Source organism: Entelurus aequoreus, linkage group LG06 (genome assembly GCF_033978785.1).
Source record: "Entelurus aequoreus isolate RoL-2023_Sb linkage group LG06, RoL_Eaeq_v1.1, whole genome shotgun sequence".
NCBI classification, from domain to species: Eukaryota; Metazoa; Chordata; class Actinopteri; order Syngnathiformes; family Syngnathidae; genus Entelurus; species Entelurus aequoreus.
The window spans coordinates 58,715,875-58,741,354 of NC_084736.1; the positions used below are offsets into that span (position 1 = coordinate 58,715,875).

The 25,480-nt window shown below is 35.5% G+C and overlaps 1 protein-coding gene across 2 annotated transcripts in view; it reads left to right on the top strand.

Annotated features, from left to right (window-relative positions):
• Positions 1-14,123: 14,123 nt before the first annotated feature.
• Positions 14,124-25,480, top strand: part of LOC133652381 (transmembrane protein 132D) — a 134,818-nt gene continuing 123,461 nt past the window's right edge. For both annotated transcript variants that reach the window (XM_062051088.1, XM_062051089.1), the window contains exon 1: positions 14,124-14,217. In XM_062051088.1, the coding sequence (XP_061907072.1) occupies positions 14,145-14,217 (73 nt within the window). In that variant the 5' untranslated portion in view covers positions 14,124-14,144. The remainder of the gene's footprint in view (positions 14,218-25,480) is intronic.

The following is a 25,480-nucleotide window of genomic DNA, read 5'->3' on the forward strand; positions in this document are numbered from 1 at the left end:
GTGTACGAGTGCGAGACGGGGTTACTGCCACACACCCTGCATATTTATTTTATAATCATATTTTAGGCGTTGTTCTATGCAAACCTACCTACCAACTACACATGTATGGTCATGTTTAAGATTAGTTTGTGTTAGACATGTTTAATACATTCAATTAAAGAACCTTACATGGTTACATTTGCAAAATTAAACATGTCTGAAAAAGAGTAGGAAGAAGCTAAGCTTACTGTATTTTTCGGACTATAAGGCGCACGAAAAATCCTTTAATCTTCTCAAAAATCAACAGTGCGACAAATGTACAGATTAATTCAGGTTGTGCTTACTGACCTCGAAGCAATTTTATATGATACATGGTTTAATGTCACATATAACTGCTAGATGAAGTTAGCAAGCAATAGCCCCAAAACTTTTAAGGACCCCAAAATTGGCACCAATTAAAGGCCTACTGAACCACGCAGTCTGATAGTTTATATATCAATGATGAAATCTTAACATTGCAACACATGCCAATACGGCCGGGTTAACTTATAAAGTGCAATTATAAATTTCCCGGCAAACTTCCGGCTGAAAACGTTTCGATATGATGACGTTTGCGCGTGACGTCAATGGTTGAAGCGGAAGTATTGGGACACATTGTATCCCAATACAAACAGCTCTGTTTTCATCGCAAAATTCCACAGTATTCTGGACATCTGTGTTGGTGAATCTTTTGCAATTTGTTTAATGAACAATGGAGACTGCAAAGAAGAAAGCTGTAGGTGGGATCGGTGTATTAGCGGCTGGCTGCAGCAACACAACCAGGAGGACTTTGAGTTGGATAGCAGACGCGCTATCCGACGCTAGCCGACGCTAGCCGCCGACCGCATCGATGATCGGGTGAAGTCCTTCGTCGCGCCGTCGATCGCTGGAACGCAGGTGAGCACGGGTGTTGATGAGCAGATAAGGGCTGGCGTAGGTGGAGCGCTAATGTTTTTATCATAGCTCTGACGAGGTCCCGTAGCTAAGTTAGCTTCAATGGTGTCGTTAGCAACAGCATTGCTAGGCTTCGCCAGGCTGGAAAGCATTAACCGTGTAGTTACATGTACATGGTTTAATAGTATTGTTGATCTTCTGTCTATCCTTCCAGTCAGGGGCTTATTTATTTTGTTTCTATCTGCATTTAAGCACGTTGGTATCACGTTAGTGCCGTAGCTAAAGTGCTTCACCGATGTATTGTCGTGGAGATAAAAGTCACTGTGAATGTCCATTTCGCGTTCTCGACTCTCATTTTCAAGAGGATATAGTATCCGAGGTGGTTTAAAATACGAATCCGTGATCCACAATAGAAAAAGGAGAAAGTGTGGAATCCAATGAATCCTTGTACCTAAGTTACGGTCAGAGCGAAAAAAAGATACGTCCTGCACTGCACTCTAGTCCTTCACTCTCACGTTTCTCATCCACGAATCTTTCATCCTCGCTCAAATTAATGGGGTAATCGTCGCTTTCTCGGTCCGAATCGCTCTCGCTGCTGGTTTAAACAATGGGGAAATGTGAGGAGCCCTTCAACCTGCGACGTCACGCTACTTCCGGTACAGGCAAGGCTTTTTTATCAGCGACCAAAAGTTGCGAACTTTATCGTCGATGTTCTCTACTAAATCCTTTCGGCAAAAATATGGCAATATCGCGAAATGATCAAGTATGACACATAGAATGGATCTGCTATCCCCGTTAAATAAAAACAATTCATTTCAGTAGGCCTTTAAGAGACATCAACTGGTGTTTTGTTTCGCAATATTATGTGAAACCAACTATTCTTACCTATTGGTTCCTGCTGATGTATATTTGGGATCTTCAGTCCCGAAAATTTGCGCGCATCCGCCATTGTAGTCAACACTAACACCGTAGTCAGTAAGCTCCTTTTTTCTCTATCTTCTTGTTGTGAGGCATTTATTGTCTGTTGTAACCATTTCTAATACAAAGTAGCATACAGTTTTAACTTATATCCGTCAGTAGTTTGCTATGGAAGTGCTAAAAACTACTGGTATAGTGCGTTTACATGATTAACCTACGGAACTTAAGTTAATTTTAGAGAATTCCGGTCTGGTTGTTGTTGTTCTGGCACTAGTGTTCCACGGATGAAGAGATACTGCTCTGTTGTGTTAGAATAATTATGAATAAGTTATCACACAACTCTTATGCTTAAAGGCCGTTGCTATAGTTATTATCTATTGTGGTCAAGTTATACTGTTCTATCTGTGCAAAAGCACACAAATTATCTTCCACTGCAAGTTGCCTCGCAGCAGCAGTTTCTGTCTTCAAGTACCTCAACGAAGATAAGACGACAACACGCAGACAAAGCAGAGCCAGGGTGAAATCTCGAGCTCAATGACATTTGCATTCTGAGTAATCATGTATTGTGATACTGGGGCTGCTTGCATAATATGTGTGACCACTCCCTCTAGAGGCAGCCTCAGTGATGTTAACTAGGGAACTCCCGAATAAATAGAGGAGCACGTGGGACTGCCCCTCAGAGCGTGGTGGGAGACTGTAACTGACTGTGCAGCCCCAGACGTTTCTCCTCATGAGCAAAATGTAACTCTGTCTCTGCCTGATTCCTTCTTCTTGTCTTGTGTAATAGAAAGTTTGGTGTTTGAACCTGACATGTTAATATAATATCAATCAATCAATCAATCAATCAAAGTTGATTTATATAGCCCTAAATCACAGTTTATCAGACTGTGGGGAAGGAGAAGACAGACATTTTGTGAGGAGCCAGAGGTGGCGGGATGTCTTCCCTTCCTTGCTTGTGGCCATGGGGGAATTGTATTTCTTTGCTTCAAACAGTCCAACTGTAAAATAAATCTAAGATGGTGAATCTGAAAATAGATATCAACTTGGTGAGCTTTATTAGAGATTAAACAAATACCCATAGGAAAAAAAGTTATCTCCCTTCATGTGCACACTAAAAAATACTGGGTTATTGTGATATCCCAATTTAGGAGTTGCGAGTGTTGGGTTAAACTTTTGAGTTATTTTTATGAAGAGCAATTCATTTTTTGGGTTGTAAGGGTATTATTTTAACTCAATTTCTGGGTTCTCAAAACTTTGAACCATTTTTGGGTTGTTTTTCAATAAGTAAACGTATTTTTGAGTAAAAGGCTTTTTTTTATTAAAAAGGTACTTTTTTCTTGAAGGGAATTTTATGAAGCATTAATCTCATTAACATTATTTACAATCAAACATCTTATGTACATGAAAATATTTGAGCATGCTGTATAGAACTACTAATGTCATGATCCGTCATGTTTGTTTAGTATTTGACTTCCTCAGTTCCTATTTTGAGCATCCCTGGGTTTGTGTTTGTTTGCCATGACTGCAGATTGTTTTCACCTGCCTCTGATTAGTGTTGGGGACGCTCACCTGCTCCTGGGCACTAATCAGAGAGCTACTTATTCCCTGCTTTTCGCCACACCCAGTCTGGCTTTCTTATTTACTTCCACGCACCAGTCACGATGGCTACTAATTTGATTCTGAGCTAAGCTTCGTTTTTTTTGTTTGCCTGTTTACATGCTAAGCTTTTCTTGTTCACTATTCCATTAGCTTCCGTGCTTTCGGCACACTGGTGCTCTTTTGTATGTATCCCGCATGATTTATGGACAATAAATCCTTTCCTTACCTGCACCTTGCCTCTGGAGTCCCGTCGGCATCCTGGGAGAACGATCCACTCAGTAAAATGTGACCCCGTCGTGACAACTATGGCCATACATGGAAATTCTTGTAAAAAAAAAATGTCACTCATATCTTTCTTTTGAGTATATTCTAATGGAATACAAATCATTTTGATCAGTAGTTGAAAGGAGTAGGACAAACCAGCAGTAAAATTGATGATATTGAACCAACTATTGGGTCAAGGAGTGCTTAATTGTAAATCCTGACATTTTGACAGAAAAAATGCTGACTTTTTGACGAAAAAAATGCCGACTTTTTAACAGAAAAAATCCCGACATTTTGACAGAAAAATCCAGACTTTTTGACAGAAAAATCCAGACTTTTTGACAGAAAAAATCCAGATTTTTTGACAGAAAAAATCACGATGTTTTGACAGAAAAAAATCCAGATTTTTTGACAGAAAAAATCCTGATTTTTTGACAGAAAAAGTCCCGATTTTTTGACAAAAAAACCCCAAATTTTTGTCAGAAAAAATCCCGATTTTTTGACGGAAAAAAATCCCCATTTTTTGACAGAAAAAAATCCAGATTTTTTGACAGGAAAAAAATCCCGATTTTTTGACAGAAAAAATATCCCGATTTTTTTGACAGAAAAAATCCCGACTTTTTGACAGAACAAAATCCCAATTTTTTGACAGATAAAATCCTGACTTTTTGACAAAAAAAATCCCGACTTTTCGACAGAAAAAATCCCGACATTTCGACAGAAAAAATCCAGACTTTTTGACAGAAAAATCCAGACTTTTTGACAGAAAAATCCAGACTTTTTGACAGAAAAAATCCAGACTACATCAACAGAACCAACAAAAATGGAGGAGGAGTAGCTGTGTACGTGATGAAGAACCTGAACTACAAAGTGGTAAAAAACATGACATTTGCTATAGATAATATCTTAGAATGTATAACCATTGAAATATGTCAGGAAAAAAGCAAAAACATATTCATCAGTTGTATATATAGATCACCTAAGTCAAGTATAGAAACATTTGGAGAATGGATCAAGGCAACTTACATGGACAATGGTCAAAGAATAATGTTCTTATGTGGTGACTTTAATATTGACTTATTGAACCCCAACAAGCAAAAGTCTATTGATGACTTCATTGATACAATGTACAGCATCAGTCTATATCCTAAAATCACAAAGCCAAGCAGAATCACAGCACACTGTGCCACGCTTATTGATAATATTTTTACCAATGATTTTGATAATAACAGTACAAGTGGTCTACTTATAACCGACGTTAGTGATCATCTGCCAGTTTTTACAATATATGATGGAAACTACAAGAAGAACATGGAAGACAAAAGGACATTTTGAAGACTATGCACAGAGAAGAGGATGACTGCCTTCAAAATTGAGCTACAAAAGCAAGATTGGGACAATGTGTATAATGAAAAAGAGGTTGATGAAGCATATGAACATTTCTTAAACAAGTTCATAATACTTTATGACAAACATTGTCCATGGATACAACTTAGTAACAAGCAGAGAAAGAATAATCAACCATGGATGACAAAAGGATTAAAAAATGCTTGTAAGAAGAAGAATACACTATATAGAAAATGTATAGCACAAAGAACAATAGAGGCAGAAATTAAGTACAAAAAGTATAAAAACAAGTTAACAGACATACTACGATCATGTACAAAAGAATATTACAGTGAATTATTGGACAGGAACAAAAATAATATGAGAGCAACATGGGGCATCCTCAATAGCATTATTAAAAATGGAACTAAGAGGGACTACCCTCAATACTTCTTAGATGAAAATAAAAAAAATGACAACATAAAGGAAGTAGTTGAAAGCTTCAATAATTGTTTTGTAAATATTGGACCAAAATTGGAAGAAAGGATTCCAGACCCAGTTCCAATTGAGGACTATAATGATACCTTGGAGCGAAATCCCAACTCCATGTTCCTCAGTAATGTGACACAGGAGGAAATAGTTACAATCGTAAAAAAATGTAAATCTAAGACTTCAACTGATTGTAACGGAATTGATATGGAAACGATAAAAAAGGTTATTGAAGAGATCTCAGGACCATTAATGTATATTAATGTCACCACATAAGAACATTATTCTTTGACCATTGTCCATGTAAGTTGCCTTGATCCATTCTCCAAATGTTTCTATACTTGACTTAGGTGATCTATATATACAACTACATTTGGACAAAAAATATCCCGACATTTGGACAGAAAAAATCCCGACATTTGGACAGAAAAAATCCCGACATTTGGACAGAAAAAATCCCGACATTTGGACGGAAAAAATCCCGACAATTGGACGGAAAAAATCCCGACATTTCGACGGAAAATATCCCGACATTTCGACAGAAAAAATCCCGATTTTTTGACGGAATAAATCCCGATTTTTTGGCAGAATAAATCCCGACTTTGTGACAAAATAAATCCAGATTTTTTTGATGGAATAAATCCAGACTTTTTGACAGAATAAATCCCGACTTTTTGACAGAATAAATCCCGATTTTGTGACAGAAAAAATCCCGACTTTGTGACAGAAAAAACCCAGACATTTTGACAGAAAAAACCCAGACATTTTGACAGAAAAAGGGGTTAGTCCTTTTTAAAATTGGGTTATTTTTTAACCCGACATTTTTTATTGTGTGTATGTGTTTCTAAAACAAGGTTTGACTTTGCATCGTGTTAGTTGGTGATGGCGTTTAGACACAGTATGACAGGTTACAACTTCAGGACCATATTTTGAGGCCAATCAAAGTTTTCCATAAGGGTTGTGATGTTGCTGTTTCTTCATGTGAGGGTGAAAGGCCACTAGAAATATGATCTGAAGCGGCCCACAGCAGCATTACGGCCCACTGGTGCAACCTGAGCACAATGCTTATCACAGTGCTGCAGTGGGAAGGAGGAGCTCAAGTAGGCACACAGCACCAGTTTGTTTTGTGGGCGTGGATACTGTATGCTGTAAAATTAATTCAAACCCAAAGCACTTCATTTGCCACTGCGCATTTTGTTCGTTCATTGCCTAAACTTCCAAGTTTTATAAAAGTGTTTGCATCTTTTATCAAGTTGCACCTACATAAGCAACTACTTGGTTGGGGGGCACGAATGTCAGCTTGCTGGTGATGAAACAAGCTAATTTATTTTCTGATGCAACCACATGTAAGAACAATCGCTCACTTCAAATCTTTATTGACTTAGGAGCTTTTCTTAGCCATCAGAGGGCACTAAATCCCACCTGATGCTTTCAATCAGATCCCACGAGACTCTCTAAATCATTTTAAGATAGTTCCTTGCCTCCACAAATATACCCGAGTTTTTTTTTTTTAGGGTGGGTAGCATGTTAGACAGACACATATTGGAACTCAAGTCAGGATTTGGGAATGAGAAACTTTCATGTGGTAAGAATAGTGCAATATAAATGATTAAATTATACGTGCTCCATCAAAGAACACTTCTCCTGATTTCATTCTTTATCAATATTTTAGTAAGTCATGTCGTCATCTATCGTCTGTATTTATTTATACATGTGTTGATAACAGGGCTTTCAAAGTTAAAGTGTGAACACATGCATACATTAATCACACAAATATGGCAATACTCATTTCTAATAATAATGATTAAAATAATAATGATAATTAAAGCTGCAAGCAGCGTTGGTCGGGCCCGCATATTTGGCAGGTGCTAGTTGCTGAAGGATGTCAATCTATGAAATGTAGGTTTAAGTGAGACCTACATAGAGGTTTTTGTTTCATGTCTCTAAGACGTTCCTACCGGAAGTTACAGGCAGTTTTGTCTGTGTTTTCCTCCGAGGAGCAGTTTTGTCTGTGTTTTATTCCTAGGGGGCGCTAGAGCGCAATTTTGAGTTTTGGGGTTCGTTTTTTTTTATTAGATCGCAATTTCCGCCAGTCCTGATGTGTGTAACACGTTTAGGGAGTTTTTAAGTATTTTAAAGGGGTCAATTTACAGCTCAAAGAGGCAAAAATGAGTGTTTTTATGAAACTTTTGTTTTGAAGAGTGATTGCCAACTTCCTGTTGATTTTTGCTGAAGGATGTCAGTGTATGAAATCTAGCTGTAAGTCAGCCCTACATAGAGGTTTTTGTTTCATGTCTCTACGATATTCGTACTGGGAGTTAGAGGAAGTTGTGTCTGTGTTTTTTTCCTAGGTGCTGCGGCACAGTGGTTGTTTTCTTTGAAGGCTCGTAAAATCACAGCAGCGGAGCAGCATCAGTGCAGTGGTTCTTTGAAGGCTCGTAAAATCAAAACCGTAGCACTTATCAAAACTATTTCGTCAACTTTTAATCAGAAGGGTTCAATCTCTCTCCTGTAGTAGTTTGAAGCCGAAATGACAAACGCTCTCAGAGGAGATAATGTTTGATGTTTGGTGACCGCTTTTTACAAAAATGTAGTTTTGAAGGGGAGATTGCAAACTTCCTGTTGATTTTTTCTGAAAGATGTCAAAGAATGAAATGTAGGTCTAGGTGAGACTTACATAGAGGTTTTTGTTTCATGTCTCTAAAACGTTCCTACTGGAAGTTACAAGCAGTTTTGTCTGTGTTTTCCTCTAAAGAGCAGTTTTGTCTCTGTTTTATAAAAAAATCCTGACTTTTTGGAATAACCCAACATTGTAGTGAGCACAACTCAGCTTTTGTGTTGAATAAATTCAACCCCATTTCTGGGTTATGAATCATAGAGGCAATTCATCATATTCTTATATGACATATATGTAAAAAAACAACAACTTACTATTGTTGTATATTTGCAAAAAGCAACACATTTTGCGTGCAGACTGGCTGAGGCAAATGTTAGTTCTCAGAGAAATTCCAAAGTATCATCTTGCTCCGTGGAGCCAGTGAGTGCATAATGAAGAGCCTCATTACCGGGTGATCTCGCATGAGAAGACATACGATAATACGTCATGAGAAATGCATATATAAATTAAATACACAGAGCACGTAAGTAAAGGAAATTAAATGAGTTTAAATATATCAACAAACGAGGCATAATGATGCAATATGTACCTACAGCTAGCCTAAATAGCATGTTAGCATCAATTAGCTTGCCGTCATGCACTGACCAAATATGCCTGATTAGCACTCCACACAAGTCAATAACATCAACAAAACTCACCTTTTGTGCGTTTACACACAGCATAAAATGTTTGGTGGACAAAATGTGACAAGGAATGAGTGGCATAAAATGTCTTTCTCTGGCATCGTTGTAGAACGTTTTACATGCAAACAAACTACGGTGAGTTCAAGGACCACCAAAATTAGTAGGACAAAACGGTGCTCGCCAAATACTCCATATCAGAGAAGCATGTTTAATATAAACACTGGGATTTCTAATAATTAGGGAGGTTTGTGTCATGTTGTCCTTCTACAGAAACACTATTAAAACAAAAATATGTTTTTTTTTATACTTTTTCCATTTTCATACATTTTTGAAAAAGCACCAGGGAGCCACTAGTTTGCAGACCCCCGCTCGAGTTAGTGTTAGCATTAGCCATGTTTTGCTATGTGTGCGAATTGACGCCAAAGATGGAAGCTACAGAAGTTTCTGGGGGCCAAAAGTGTGCCAAAGCGAAAGGAAAAAAAAAAAGATTTAAAATGATTTTTTTTAATCATCTGCAACACACACAAAAAATTCTAATTTATGGATAAAATCGATATCGTTGTGACATTACAGCATGTATTTGAAACTTTGCAGTAATTAACCGTAAATTAGTAGCCATGTTTTGTTATGTGTGCGAATTGACGCCAAAGATGGAAGCTACGGAAGTTTCTGGGGGCCAAAAGTATGCCAAAGCTGTCAGGTTCAAACACCGATGACATCTATTAAACAGGACAAGAAGCAAAGAATCAAACAGAGACAGAATTAAATTTGGCTCAATTTGAAGAGAAACGTCCGGTCTGTACTCTTTGACAGTCTCCAGCACGCTCTGGCGAAAGATTGTACGCCTCCTCCTAAATTTGGACTTTCCCTGACCACATGGCAACAGCTGCTTCCAAAGGGACGTGGGTCGTAAACAGAGTTGCCTTTGGTTACAGAACAGTTCAAAAGAAAAGGTCGTAAACACTTCACAGAAAAGGTCGTTAAACAGTTTACAGAAAAGGTCGTAAAACAGTTCAAAGAGATTCGTAAAACAGTTCAAAAAAGCGGTGTGTGGAGGGGAGTCTGGTCCTGCTTCCTCTTCGCTTTTGTAGTTCTTGGGTCAGACAATATCTTTCTGTTGATTACAATACATGAAAGAAGCAGAACACCTTCATTTTGCAGTGGAGTTTTACAAGCCTTCTTCTTGGTAGGTTCAAAGACAGCTTTTGGTCTTCTCACCTGGAACTAATTTCAACACAAAGTTTTTGTGATAACTTAGATAAAATTATTCTAACAAAAGTAAAAGGAGAAAACAATTGTTTTAAAAATGTTTTTTTTTTTAATCATCTGCAACACACACACACACACACCAAAAAAAAATCTAATTTATGGATAAAATTGATTTATCGTTACAGCATTTATTTGAAACTTTACAGTGATTAACCATAAAATCAAAGGTATCAAAGGTATGCAGTTACAGTAAATTACTATATCATAAAGTGATGCAATTATTTGGTCTGAATTGTTGATTGTTTTTATCTGTTTTATGTCTTGATTTGAAATGAAGCACTCCACACAAATCAGTAACATCAACAAAGCTCACCTTTTGTGTGTTCACACACAGCATAAAACGTTTGGTGGACAAAATGAGACAAAGAATGAGTGGCATAAAATATGTCTTTCTCTGGCATAATTTAAGAAAGTTATACATGTAAACAAACTATGGTGAGTTCAAGTTAATGTTAGCATTAGCCATGTTTTGCTCTGTGTGCAAATTGATGCCAAAGATAGAAGCTACGGAAGATTCTGGGGGCCAAAGCAAAAGGAGAAAAAAACTGTTTAAATTGTTTTGTTTTTTTAAATCATCTGAAACACACAAAAAAAAAAATCTAATTTATGGATAGAATCGATGTATCGTTACAGCATTTATTTGAAACTTTTCAGTAATAAACCATAAAATCAAAGGTCTGCAGTGTTTTTTTGCTGTGTGTGCGAATGTACGCCAAAGATGGAAGCTACGGAAGTTTCTGGGGGCCAAAAGTGTGCCAAAGCAAAAGGATATATATTTTTTTTATTTTAAATTTTTTTTAAATCAACTGCAACACACAAAAAAATTGAATGGACAAAAATGAGACAAAGAATGAGTGGCATAAAATATGTCTTTCTTTGGCATCGTTGAAGAAAGTTGTACATGTAAACAAACTACGGTGTGTTCAAGGACCGCCAAAATTAGTAGGACAAAACGGCGCTCGCCAAATACTCCCATCAGGGAAGCATGTTTAATATAAACAGTGGGATTTCTAATTAGGAAGGTTTGTGTCATGTTGTTTCTCCTACAGAAACACTATTAAAATAAAAAAATATATATTTTCCCCCATCTTTTTCTATTTTCATACATTTTTGAAAAAGCTTCAGGGAGCCACTAATGGTAAGTGTATCTTGTTTTTTTTATGTTGTTTAAAATAAAAATTAAAAAAAAAAAAGTGTTTTTTTTATGTTGTTTAAAATAAACATTTAAAAAAATAAACATTTAAAATGCACTAATGGTAAGTGTAGCTTGTGTTTTTTTTATGTTGTTTAAAATAAAAAAATAAAATTAAACTTAAATAAAAAAATAAAAAATAAAAAAATAAAAACACTGGGATTTCTAATAATTAGAGAGGTTTGTGTCATGTTGTTTCTCCTACAGAAACACTATTAAAATAAAAATATATATATTTTCCCCCATCTTTTTCTATTTTCATACATTTTTGAAAAAGCTCTAGGGAGCCACTAATGGTAAGTGTATCTTGTTTTTTTTATGTTGTTTAAAATAAAAATAAAATAAAAAAAGTGTTTTTTTTATGTTTCTAATAATTAGAGAGGTTTGTGTCATGTTGTTTCTCCTACAGAAACACTACTAAAACAAAAATATATATTTTTACCCCATCTTTTTCTATTTTCATACATTTTTGAAAAAGCTCCAGGGAGCCACTAATGGTAAGTGTATCTTGTTTGTTTTATGTTGTTTAAAATAAAAATAAAAATTTTAAAAAGTGTTTTTATGTTGTTTAAAATTAAAATTTAAAAAAATAAAAATTTAAAATGCACTAATGGTAAGTGTATCTTGTGTTTTTTTTATGTTGTTTAAAATAAAAAAATAAAATTAAACTTAAATAAAAAAATAAAAAATAAAAAAATAAAAACACTGGGATTTCTAATAATTAGAGAGGTTTGTGTCATGTTGTTTCTCCTACAGAAACACTATTAAAATAAAAATATATATATTTTCCCCCATCTTTTTCTATTTTCATACATTTTTGAAAAAGCTCTAGGGAGCCACTAATGGTAAGTGTATCTTGTTTTTTTTATGTTGTTTAAAATAAAAATAAAATAAAAAAAGTTTTTTTTTTATGTTTCTAATAATTAGAGAGGTTTGTGTCATGTTGTTTCTCCTACAGAAACACTACTAAAACAAAAATATATATTTTTACCCCATCTTTTTCTATTTTCATACATTTTTGAAAAAGCTCCAGGGAGCCACTAATGGTAAGTGTATCTTGTTTGTTTTATGTTGTTTAAAATAAAAACATTTTTTTTAAAAAGTGTTTATTTTATGTTGTTTAAAATAAAAATTTAAAAAAATAAAAATTTAAAATGCAATGTAAGTGTATCTTGTGTTTTTTTTATGTTGTTTAAAATAAAAAATGTAAATTAAAATTAAATAAAAAAATACAAATAAAAAAAATAAAAACACTGGGATTTCTAATTATTAGAGAGGTTTGTGTCATGTTGTTTCTCGTACAGAAACACTATTAAAATAAAAATATATATATTTTCCCCCATCTTTTTCTATTTTCATACATTTTTGAAAAAGCTCCAGGGAGCCACTAATGGTAAGTGTATCTTGTTTTTTGTACGTTGTTTAAAATAAAAACATTTTTTTAAAAAAGTGTTTTTTTTATGTTGTTTAAAATAAGAATTTAAAAAAATAAAAATTTAAAATGCACTAATGGTAAGTGTATCTTGTGTTTTTTTTTATGTTGTTTAAAATAAAAAATTAAAATTAAATAAAAAAATAAATAAAAATAAAATAAAAACACTGGGATTTCTAATTATTAGAGAGGTTTGTGTCATGTTGTTTCTCCTACAGAAACACTATTAAAATAAAAATATATATATTTTTCCCCCATCTTTTTCTATTTTCATACATTTTTGAAAAAGCTCCAGGGAGCCACTAATGGTAAGTGTATCTTGTTTTTTGTATGTTGTTTAAAATAAAAAATTTTTTAAAAAAAAGAGGTTTTTTTTATGTTGTTTAAAATAAGAATTTAAAAAAATAAAAATTTAAAATGCACTAATGGTAAGTGTATCTTGTGTTTTTTTTTATGTTGTTTAAAATAAAAAAAATAAAATTAAATACAAAAATAAAAACACTGGGATTTGTAATAATTAGAGAGGTTTGTGTCATGTTGTCCTTCTACAGAAACACTATTAAAACAAAAATATATATTTTTCCCGTCGTGGCTTTATGCCGTTTTTCTTGTTGTCACAGCTTTTTTAGGGTTAATTTTGGTGTTATATATGCCAAAACATAAAACGTCATAGAGGAATGTGTGATGAAATCCTCTGTCATAGAGGCAATTCATCATATTCCTCTATGACAAAAATGCAAAAAAATAAAAAATAAAAAAATACTTATTATTGCTGTATATTTGCAAAAAAAGCCACACATTTTGCGTGCAGACCGGCTGAGGCAAATGTTAGTTCTCAGAGAAATTACAAGGTATCGTCTCGCTCCGTGGAGCCAGTGGGTGCATAATGAAGAGCCTCATTACCGGGTGATCTCGCATGAGAAGACATACGTCACGTTTTTTTTTTGCTCCAGTCAAGCCGCGCAGGGTTAATCCTACCAGCTGCGCAGTGGCCGTGCTTTCCCGGGCGGATGAACAGTGACAGATGATGACTTTAGCGCCCTGAGCTTTGCGCGCAAGACAGCCTCGGTGATCTGCGAGCGCGGACTTCCAGACGGGAGGAATCCACTCAACCTGGAGGATTTATGGATGTACCCATCTTTAATTTTCTCTTAACATTCATCTAAAATTACTTGCTCTTTTTTTTGTTACACACGCAGGGGAGCGGACGTGCGTTCCCGGGGCTCGTTACGCGCAACTTTTACGCACGTTTGCGTGTCCGACCACAACAGGTGTATTGTTTTTATTTATTTATTTTTTTTTTTTACATCGAATGCAGCATGGATGAAGACACCCTTTTTTCATTTTGCTGAAGCAGGAGGGCTTGCAAGTTGTCCCGACGGGGGTGGTGGTGGTGGTGGGGGGGCAAAAACAACAACAAAACAGCCGCGCTTGGGTGCAAATATGAGCTTTCACCGCTCCAGCTGGAGGATCTTACACCTGATACTTGCCACCATTGCAGCAGTGCTCCCTCAAGGTAAGTGGGACGTTCATATTCCAATGCAACTATATGAATACACGCTACCGTGCAAGAGTATCCCCGCTCTAAAAAAAAAAAAAAAGAAAACGAAAGGAATAGCTCAGCTGAAGGGGGAGGCAGCGACGCCGGCAAATCAGCTTTCTCTATCACTTTAAATAATAGATAAATGTCCTCATTTGTGACACAAACTTACATCTCTCTCCTGCATTCCAAACCAGCCTTACACATGTCTCATTATGGCATTATGAAACATTCAGCGCCAAATAAGTAAAAGAGCTCACGATGTCATGTATTGCAACTTCGCCCGATGCATTATGCACACCTTCTCTTTGGAATAGACTATATTAGTTACTCATGTATGATACAATTTGAATATACAGCAAACTTACACATGTCTCATTATGGCATTATGAAACATTCAGCGCCAAATAAGTAAAAGAGCTCACAATTTCATGTATTGCAAATTTGCACAATAGATTATGCAGACTTTCTCTTTGGAATATACTATATTAGTTTCTCATGTATGATACAATTTAAAATATACAGTAAACTTACACATGTCTCATTATGGCATTATGAAATATTCAGCGCCAAATAAGTAAAAGAGCTCACAGTTTCATGTATTACAACTTTGCCCAATGCATTATGCACACTTTCTCTTTGGAATATACTGTATTAGTTTCTCATGTATGATACAATTTTTAAATACACAGTAAACTTACACATGTCTCATTTATGGCATTATGAATATTCAGCGCCAAATAAGTAAGAGCTCACGGTTTCATGTATTGCAACTTTGCCCAATGCATTATGCATACTTTCTCTTTGGAATATTCTATATTAGTTTCTCATGTATGATACAATTTAAATATACAGTAAACTTATACATGTCTCATCATGGCATTACGAAATATTCAGTGCCAAATAAGTAAAATAGCTCACAATTTCATGTATTGCAACTATGCCCAATGCATTATGCAACCTTTCTCTTTGGAATAGACTATTAGTTTCTCATGTATGATATAATTTGAATATACAGTAAACTTACATGTCTCATTTATGGCATTATGAAACATTCAGCACCAAATAAGTAAAAGAGCTCACAATTTCATGTATTGCAAATTTGCACAATAGATTATGCAGACTTTCTCTTTGGAATATACTATATTAGTTTCTCATGTATGATACAATTTAAAATATACAGTAAACTTACACATGTCTCGTCATGGCATTATGAAACATTCAGCGCCAAATAAGTAAAAGAGCTCACAGTTTCATGTATTGCAACTTTGCCCAATGCATTATGCACACTTTCTCTTTTGAATATACTATATTAGTTTCTCATGTATGATACAATTTTTAAATAGACAGTAAACTTACACATGTCTCATTATGGCATTATGAAACATTCAGCGCCAAATAAGTAAAATAGCTCACAATTTCATGTATTGCAACTTTGCCCAATGCATTATGCACACTTTCTGTTTGGAATATACTATATTAGTTTCTCATGTATGATACAATTTGAATATACAGTAAACTTACACATGTCTCATCATGGCATTATGAAACATTCAGCACCAAATAAGTAAAAGAGCTCACGGTGTCATGTATTGCAACTTTGCCCAATGCATTATGCAACCTTTCTCTTTGGAATAGACTATATTAGTTTCTCTTGATGATACAATTTAAATGTACAGTAAACTTACACATGTCTCATTATGGCATTATGAAATATTCAGCGCCAAATAAGTGAAAGAGCTCACAGTTTCATGTATTGGAACTTTGCCCAATGCATTATGCACACCTTCTCTTTGGAATATACTATATTAGTTTCTCATGTATGATACAATTTAAATATACAGTAAACTTATACATGTCTCATCATGGCATTACGAAATATTCAGTGACAAATAAGGAAAATAGCTCACAATTTCATGTATTGCAACTATGCCCAATGCATTATGCAACCTTTCTCTTTGGAATAGACTATTAGTTTCTCATGTATGATATAATTTGAATATACAGTAAACTTACATGTCTCATTCATGGCATTATGAAACATTCAGCGCCAAATAAGTAAAAGAGCTCACGATTTCATGTATTGCAACTTTGCCCAATGCATTATGCACACTTTCTCTTTGGAATATACTATATTAGTTTCTCATGTATGACACAATTTAAATATACAGTAAACTTACACATGTCTCATTATGGCATTATGAAACATTCAGCGCCAAATAAGTAAAAGAGCTCACGGTTTCATGTATTAGAACTTAATCCATGCCCAATGCATTATGCACACTGTTTTTTGGAACATACTACATTAGTTTCTCATGTATGATACAATTTAAATATACAGTAAACTTACGGTGTCATTATGGCATTATGAAACATTCAGCGCCAAATAAGTAAAAAAGCTCACGATTTCATGTATTGCAACTTTGCCCAATGCATTATGCACACTTTCTCTTTGGAATATACTATATTAGTTTCTCATGTATAATGCATGTTAAATATACAGTAAATTTACACATGTCTTATTATGGCATTATGAAACATTCAGCGCCAAATAAGTAAAAGAGCTCACGATTTCATGTATTGCAACTTTGCCCAATGCATTATGCACACTTTCTCTTTGGAATATACTATATTAGTTTCTCATGTATGATACAATTTTTAAATATACAGTAAACTTACAGTCTCATTATGGCATTATGAAACATTCAGCGCCAAATAAGTAAAAAAACTTCACAATTTCATGTATTGCAACTTTGCCCAATGCATTATGCAGACTTTGTCTTTGGAATAGACTATATTAGTTTCTCATGTATAATGCATGTTAAATATACAGTAAATGCACTCTCACTGCACATATACTGTATCTGGCTTTCTTAAGAAGCCCCAAATACATGTACTTTTTATACAATACAGATAAAAATACCAATAAATCTTTCCATTCCATTCTTAATCAGCTTCAATACTTTTATTGGACAACCTCTATCAGTCTGCTTGCACCCCCGCACCCTCTGTTTATCTTCTCTAGCCCCTCCTCACTCCACAGCCTCCACTACAGTACATCATCTGTTTTATGGTTTAATAAAGCCCCTCCCCTCTCTATTGCATGTACAAAAGAAATAGTGAAAGGTATAATAAGGCTGCCAAATAACGTTTGATCATTGGAGAGGATTTCACTTGAACCGGTGTAGTGTTCTTATTTTTTTTGCAAGCTCCAGCACTGTCATCACATCATTTATAATTCATGGTCCCACAACACATCTGAGAAATTAAAGTATGCCTCCAAAAAAAAACCAACTTTGTGGGATGTCCATGTGTGTATTTATATGTCGCTCTCATCAGCCGCAACACTGTTGCATCTGCAGGTTTTTATAAAGATGAGTTTCTCACTTTGCAAACAAAGATAAAACATCTCTCCGTTTTACTACTTTAGCACTATGTTTATTATTGTGGTCTTGAACTGCACTGCAGTGTAGTGAGAGGTGCAAATGGTTGTGTAGTTGTTCATCACGGTAATAGGCCCACACATACAGGATAACTCAATGGCGGTGTTACCCTTTAATGCAGGGGTGTCAAACTCATTTTGGATCGGGAGGAAAATCTACTCCCAATTGGGACGGACTGGTAAAATCACGGCATGATAACTTACAAATAAAGACAACTTCAGATTGTTTTCTTTTGTTTAAAAATTGAAACAAGCACATTCTGAAAATGTACAAATCATAATGTTGTTGGGTTTTTTTTACATTTACATGTTGCGGTTAATAGTATTCTATCTTTATTTGTCGTTATTTATACTTTCTGAATAAATTATTTTATAATGTTCATCCATCAACTCATTGGTGTTCATTTTCAAATCTATCAAGATAAAAAAATTATATCTAAATCAAATTACAGGATGTTATTTATGTAGTTTGCTCATTTTCCTCAACTGGTGCACTAACATATGGTTTATTTATTTTATATATGTAGCATTATCTACAAATATATATATATTTTTTTAGATTTCTATTTACTGTTTAATTGGTTTTACCCTTTAAAATCGTTTTTAATCATTTATTTTTATATTGGTTTTATATTGGTTTTTACGGAGCCCCTAAATGGACATGGGGGAATTTTTTATTTTTATAATTTTTTTTTTCAATTTTATTTTTCTTAGATATATATCTCGTGCGCACAAGAAACTATCTCGTGCGCACGAGATACATATCTAAAAAAAATATATAAAAATATATATATTTAAAAAAAAAAATAATCCCCCATGTCCCTTTAGGGGCTCCGTAGGTTTTATATTATTTGATTTTTTTTGTTTTTATTCAGTCATTGGTGGAGCTAAGGATAATATTTGAATATTGTTTTTAATATTGTTGTGCAGCACTTTGGAAACATTTTTGTTGTTTAAATGTGCTATATAAATAAAGTGGATTGGATTGGATTGGAAGATGGAAATAATTGCTATTGCGACATCTAGTGGACACATTGGGGACAGCAGTTTCTTTCATTCCAAAATTGTGACTCATTTATATACTTATCAAACTCATGGGCAAGACCCCCCTTCTACAACCCAGCCTTCTCGGTTTTTGCATTGTTATGTTTTTATTTGATTGAAATTGATAATGTTCTGCAAGCGATTTGACAACTTTATGTGACTGTCCTTGAACACACCACAGCTATGCTATGAGATGAACCTATAACTTTCTCTCACGCTGCAAACGATAAACATATATATTTTTGTATACCTCATTTTTGTTCCCATATTAACGCTGATGCTGTGTGTATATATGCGTTAAGACCACGGCTTAAAGGACCCATACATTCCAACTGGCCTAAATTTCACTATTAAGTTCTCTTAATGTATTAACTGAAAGTGTCATTTCCCATAATATCAATCCGTTTTTTTAGTAATAAGAACTAAATGTTGTTGGAATGCTCCCTTTTTTATCGCCAGACTCTTGGTGTGCATCACCTACAGAACTGGAGCCCATTTCCCCGCATAGACGGTGTAGATACATGCTTTATTAATACTTCATAACGGATATGGTCAACATTACAAGCAGAAAATAAATAAAAAAAGAATCACCATTTCCGGACTTCGCTGCTTTTCCATGGACACCATAGTCCAGGCCTGGGCAATTATTTTGACTCGAGGCCAAATTTAGAGAAATAATTGTGTCTGGGGGCCGATATATCTGTTTTTAGGAACACTATTACAAAACCTCACTATAATGTCTGAATGCCAAAAACGTTATGACAGACCGCCTTAAAAAACGGAATGGAATTTTAAATGTTTTCTACTGAAAGAGACACCCAGGATGTACACAAAAATAAAGATATTTCAATATTAACTATGAACGATAAAACGTTGAATATTGACAACATCTGAACGTCACACCCCCCTCTCGATGGACATATTTTTACAATCAAGCAAAATTTAACAAAAATGCAACAAACAGCGAAATATGAACACAAAGGGTAAAAACAAAACAACCTCCACCTATAATCTGATAGATATATCACTAAGCTTTAGAACTTGGTTGTAAAAATCTCCTTCCGCGTCTGTCCCTGACACCCGGGCTGGTCGCTCTGGAAACTCTGTGGAAACGCTCCCCACACACACTGCTTGGTGCCTCGTCTGAGCTGCTGTGACTTAGATTACCATAGTAACTAATTAGATTACCATAGTAACTAGTATATGATGCAAATGTGCAGATTCCAACCATTGAAATACTTTGTATAGTTCAAGACTTAGGGTCATTTTAAAACATCACTGCACATCATAATGGCAGCTACAGTTTCCATCTTAAAGATCTAAAAAAATAATTTGGGGAATGTCCGGCGGGCCAGATTGAAAACCTTAACGGGCTGCTTTTTCAGCATTTCTTAAATCGCCTTGAGGAAAACATCAGTAGAGGAGAATGCAAAATAGAATACTTTCTTTTGTTCTCATGTCTGAGCGCAGGGTCTGCTCGTCTTTGTCCGTTTTCCGCAGGTTCTGACTCAGTCATTGCTCCGAGATGGAGGAGCCTTTGAATTGAGTCTTTTGCATATTTTACCATCCAAACGCCAACCAAAACCCCTTATTCTTCAAAGTCAGAATCATTAAAACGATTGTTGCAATTTATCGTATTTTCCGGACTATAAAGCACACTAAAAATATGATTTTTCCCCTCAAAACTCTACAGTGCGCCTTATAACCCAGTGCGCCTAATGCAGTGTTTTTCAACCACTGTCTAGTGTGCCGTGGGAGATTATCTAATTTCACATATTTGGGTTAAAAATATTTTTTGCAAACCAGTAATTATAGTCTGCAAATGATGTGTTGCTGTTGAGTGTCGGTGCTGTCTAGAGCTCGGCAGGGTAACCGTGTAATACTCTTCCATATCAGTAGGTGGCAGCCGGTAGCTAATTGCTTTGTAAGTGTCGGAAACAGCGGGAGGCAGCGTGCAGGTACAAAGTTGTCTTATGCTTAAACCAAAAATAAACAAAAGGTGAGTGCCCCTAAGAAAAGGCTTTGAAGCTTAGGGAAGGCTTACGCAGAACAAAACTAAAACTGAACTGGCTACAAAGTAAACAAAAACAGAATGCTGGACGACAGCAAAGACTTCCCGTGGAGCAAAGACGGTGTCCACAAAGTACATCCGAACATGACATGACAATCAACAATGTCCCCACAAAGAAGGATAAAAAACAACTGAAATATTCTTGATTGCTAAAACAAAGTAGATGCGGGAAATATCGCTCAAAGGGAGACATGAAACTGCGACAGGAAAATACCCCAAAAGGAGAAAAAGCCACCAAAATAAGAGCGCAAGACAAGAACTAAAACACTACACTCAGGAAAACAGCAAAAAAAACTCAAAATAAGTCAGGGTGTGATGTGACAGGTGGTGACAGTACACCTACTTTGAGACAAGACCTATAGTGATGCATGCTTGGTTATGGTTTAAAGTCATATCCAACAATTGCGACAACGACTTTTTACTGTCATTTGAGTTTATGATTTCTGCTGGTGGTGTGCCTCCGGATTTTTTCAACGCAAAAAATGTGCCTTGGCTCAAAGAAGGTTGAAAAATACTGGCCTGATGTAAGGAATATGTTTGGTTGAGCTTACCCACATCGAAGCAATTTTATTTGGTACATGGTGTAATGATAAGTGTGAGGAGTAGATAGCAGTCAAACATAAGAGATAAGTGTAGCCTGCACCGTTTGATGTGCTTCAACATGCGAGTAGTATTATGGTGTGTGTATAAGGTAAGACATATCATCTGGCGTTTTGTTTTGCAATATTATGCACAAGCAACTTTTCTTAACCTTCTAGTACCTGCTGATCTGTATTTGGGATCTGCATACATGCTGAAATCCTGGTCCGGAAAATACGGTACACTTTTCCCTCTTAAAATAATGCACAAAAACGCGATTCTACCAAAGATGCCACCAAAACACATACCGTATTTTTCGGACTATAAGTCGCAGTTTTTTTCATAGTTTGGCATTACCGTAAAATATCAAAATAATATTATTTAGCTCATTCACGTAAGAGACTAGACGTATAAGATTTTATCGGATTTAGCGATTAGGAGTGACAGATTGTTTGGTAAACGTATAGCATGTTCTATATGTTATAGTTATTTGAATGACTCTTACCATAATATGTTACGTTAACATACCAGGCACGTTCTCAGTTGGTTATTTATGCGTCATATAACGTACACTTATTCAGCCTGTTGTTCACTATTCTTTATTTATTTTAAATTGCCTTTCAAATGTCTATTCTTGGTGTTGGGTTTTATCAAATAAATTTCCCCCAAAAATGCGACTTATACTCCATTGCGACTTATATATGTTTTTTTCCTTCTTTATTATGCATTTTCGGCCGGTGCGACTTATACTCCGGAGCGACTTATACTCCGAAAAATACGGTACTACATTCCATTTTCTCCAGTCTTCTGTCGGTGACGTCAGCAGGCTGATGCAGGACTGCCCACATTTTAGAGCTAAAAGTGGGCATTCCAAAGTGTGGTGAAAATCGTTAGAAAACAAACCTAAAATCACTCGTCGATTTTAGGGGCAAGTTTTTCTGTAAACATAATTTTTAGGTCCAGAACTATGAAAAACTGCCAATGTTGTCAACATACCGTGTACCTTGAACGCAAACGTCTACACCAGGAGCTACTTCTTGGGTACTGATTAATGCGAAGGGCTACCAGTTTGATACACACTTAAATAAATACCCAGAAATAGCCAATTTGCTCAATTTACCTTTAACTCTATGCTATTATTAATAATTAATGATATGTATCTTTGTGGAAACACTGATCATCTTAATGATTTCTCACAATAAATATATATAGAAACAGATAAATATCAATATGCAACACTTTATTTTTATATTTTCTCTAAGTGCACATTTTTTAAATTGAACATTTTCAAATGATCACTTCTAAGACAGTCTTGTGAAATCACAATATCCCATTTTAACTAGCTAGCCACTAACATTTTTTAACAAATCATGAATTACTTTGCACCATGTTTGTACAAATAACTCATGTAAAATACAAAAGCCAAGAAATATGACTTACTTCACCAATTATTATTATTAAATTCTTACTATTATTTATTTATTTATTTTTATTGTGATTACTTATGGAGTTTATTGTGAATAAATTTTGAACAGGAAGTGAACAAAAAGTTTTGCAACTGTTATGTAAAGAAAAGGGGTAGGATTAAATAAGCTCTGCTTCTTCCTACTCCTTTTCGAACATGTTGAAAAGAGAAACTGGAAATTGTGATGTATCATGTTGTATGCTTGCATGTTCGAAATAAACTCAAACTCAAACTCAAAACTCTCAAATTTTTAAATAAATCATGTCACACTTTGAACTGGACACCAAATCTGTTATCTGTTTCTTTGTCAGTTAGTGAAGACCAAGACCAATTTTCTTGGATTTTCAAATTCTATTTGAGTTTTGTCTCTCTTTTGCGAGACCAGCTTGCTAGTAAATAAATAAAATTTAAAAAATAGAGGCAGCTCACTGGTAAGTGCTGCTATTTGAGCTATTTTCAGAACAGGCCAGCGGGCTAGTCATCTGGTCCTTACGGGCTACCTGGTGCCCGCGGGGACCGCGTTGGTGACCCCTGGTCTACACCTTTGCCACTCTAGAAAGAGCCCCTGTGGCTTAACCACCAGCGATCGACAAAACACGCCACCTCTTACTTGAAGCACACCCAAAAAACCCCAGGTTTTGCAATATTACCTTAGCGCTAATTCAAATTCAGTGAACACTTCCTCACTTCTTTGTTTGTACTGACATGCGCTTGTCATGGTTGCGCTGTTATTAACCCCTACGAATTTGGTATGCACGATTTTGAGAAAAAAAACAGATTTTTCTGCCAACTGCTTGAATGATGAGACAAGAAAAGAAGAGAAGAAAGTCATGTCACAACACCCATGTGTGCTCACACCGTCCTTGGCCGTTTGTCGCAGCCTCATTGTCGTCCACCTGTGTAGAACTAAGCCAGGGGTTGGATACCCAAAATGTTGAAAGAGCCATATTGGACCAAAAATACAAAAAAAAATCTGTCTGGAGCCGCAAAAAAGTAAGCCTTATATAAGTGTTATAATGAATTGTTATTAGCCTACGATCAAAATTACTTTAAAAGCCTCATATAATAGTCCTATAATGAAGACAACACATGATACAAGTGTCTATATTAGCTATATTAGCCTACTATGACTAATGTGTCAGTCACAGGCTGACACAAATCTTTGTTGACAGAAATGTAATATTTATTCTACACAATGTCACAACATTGGAAAACATTAGTAAAACGGAGGTTTCTCAGGGGGTGAAATAACTCCTCTCAACGATTGGTTTAGAATGTGTGTGTCCACGTTAAAGGAAACGGCAGGCTGTCTTCTTCTAATGGATTTATTACAATCTTTGCAAGCTGGGTAGCGTTTGCTGTAGTCTGGAACAACATGGCACACAAACAACTATCAGAAATGCAGCCAATATTGCATACAGATAAAGTGTCACGAGACATGCAAATATAAATTAAATACACAGAGGACATAAGTAAAGGAAGCATAATGATGCAATATGTACATACAGCTAGCCTAAATGCCATGTTAGCATCGATTAGCTTGCAGTCATGCACTGACCAAATACGCCTGATTAGCGCTCCAACAAGTCAATAACATCAACAAAGCTCACCTTTTGTGCATTCACGCACAGCATAAAAAGTTTGGTGGACAAAATGAAACAAAGCAGGAGTGGCATAAAGACACGTCTTTCTGTGGCAGCGTCGGAGAAAGTTGTACATGTAAAACAAACTAGGGTGAGTTCAAGGACCGCCGAAATCAGTGGGTCAAAACGGCGCTCGCCAAATACTCTCATAAGAGAATAACGTTTAATATAAACAGTGGGATGCAGCGCACACAGCGCTGTTTCTTGAAACCACTTTTGATTGGTCAGCGGGCCAAGGATGCAAGGCTCGATAAATCGGATTCAATTCGAAAATGAAGGAGAGAAAATAGTTAAAAAACCTTAAAGGCCTTTGCGATTAATTATTGCTGTAATTAAAACCTTTTAATAATTGCTGTAATTAAAACCTTGATGTAGATACATTTTGCAGCCCTATTTGATAAACTCTCATTCATGCACTGACCAAATACGCCTGATTAGTACTCGAACAAATCAATAACATCAACAAAGCTCACCTTTTTGCATTCATGCACAGAATAAAAAGTTTGGTGGACAAAATGAAACAAAGCAGGAGTGGCATAAAAACACGTCTTTCTGTGGCAGCGTCGGAGAAAGTTGTACATGTAAACAAACCAGGGTGAGTTCAAGGGCCGCCGAAAACAGTGGGGAAAAACGGCGCACGCCAAATACTCTCATAAGAGAATAACGTTTAATATAAACAGTGGGATGCAGCGCACACAGCGCTGTTTCTTGTAACCGCTTTTGATTGGTCAGCAGGCCAAGGATGCAAAGCTCGATAAATCGGATTCAATTCGAAAATGAAGGAGAGAAAATAGTTAAAAAACCTTAAAGGCCTTTGCGATTAATAATTGCTGTAATTAAAACCTTTTAATAATTGCTGTAATTAAAACCTTGATGTAGATTAATTTTGCAGCCCTATTTGATAAACTCTCATTCATGCACTGACCAAATACGCCTGATTAGTACTCGAACAAATCAATAACATCAACAAAGCTCACCTTTTTGCATTCATGCAC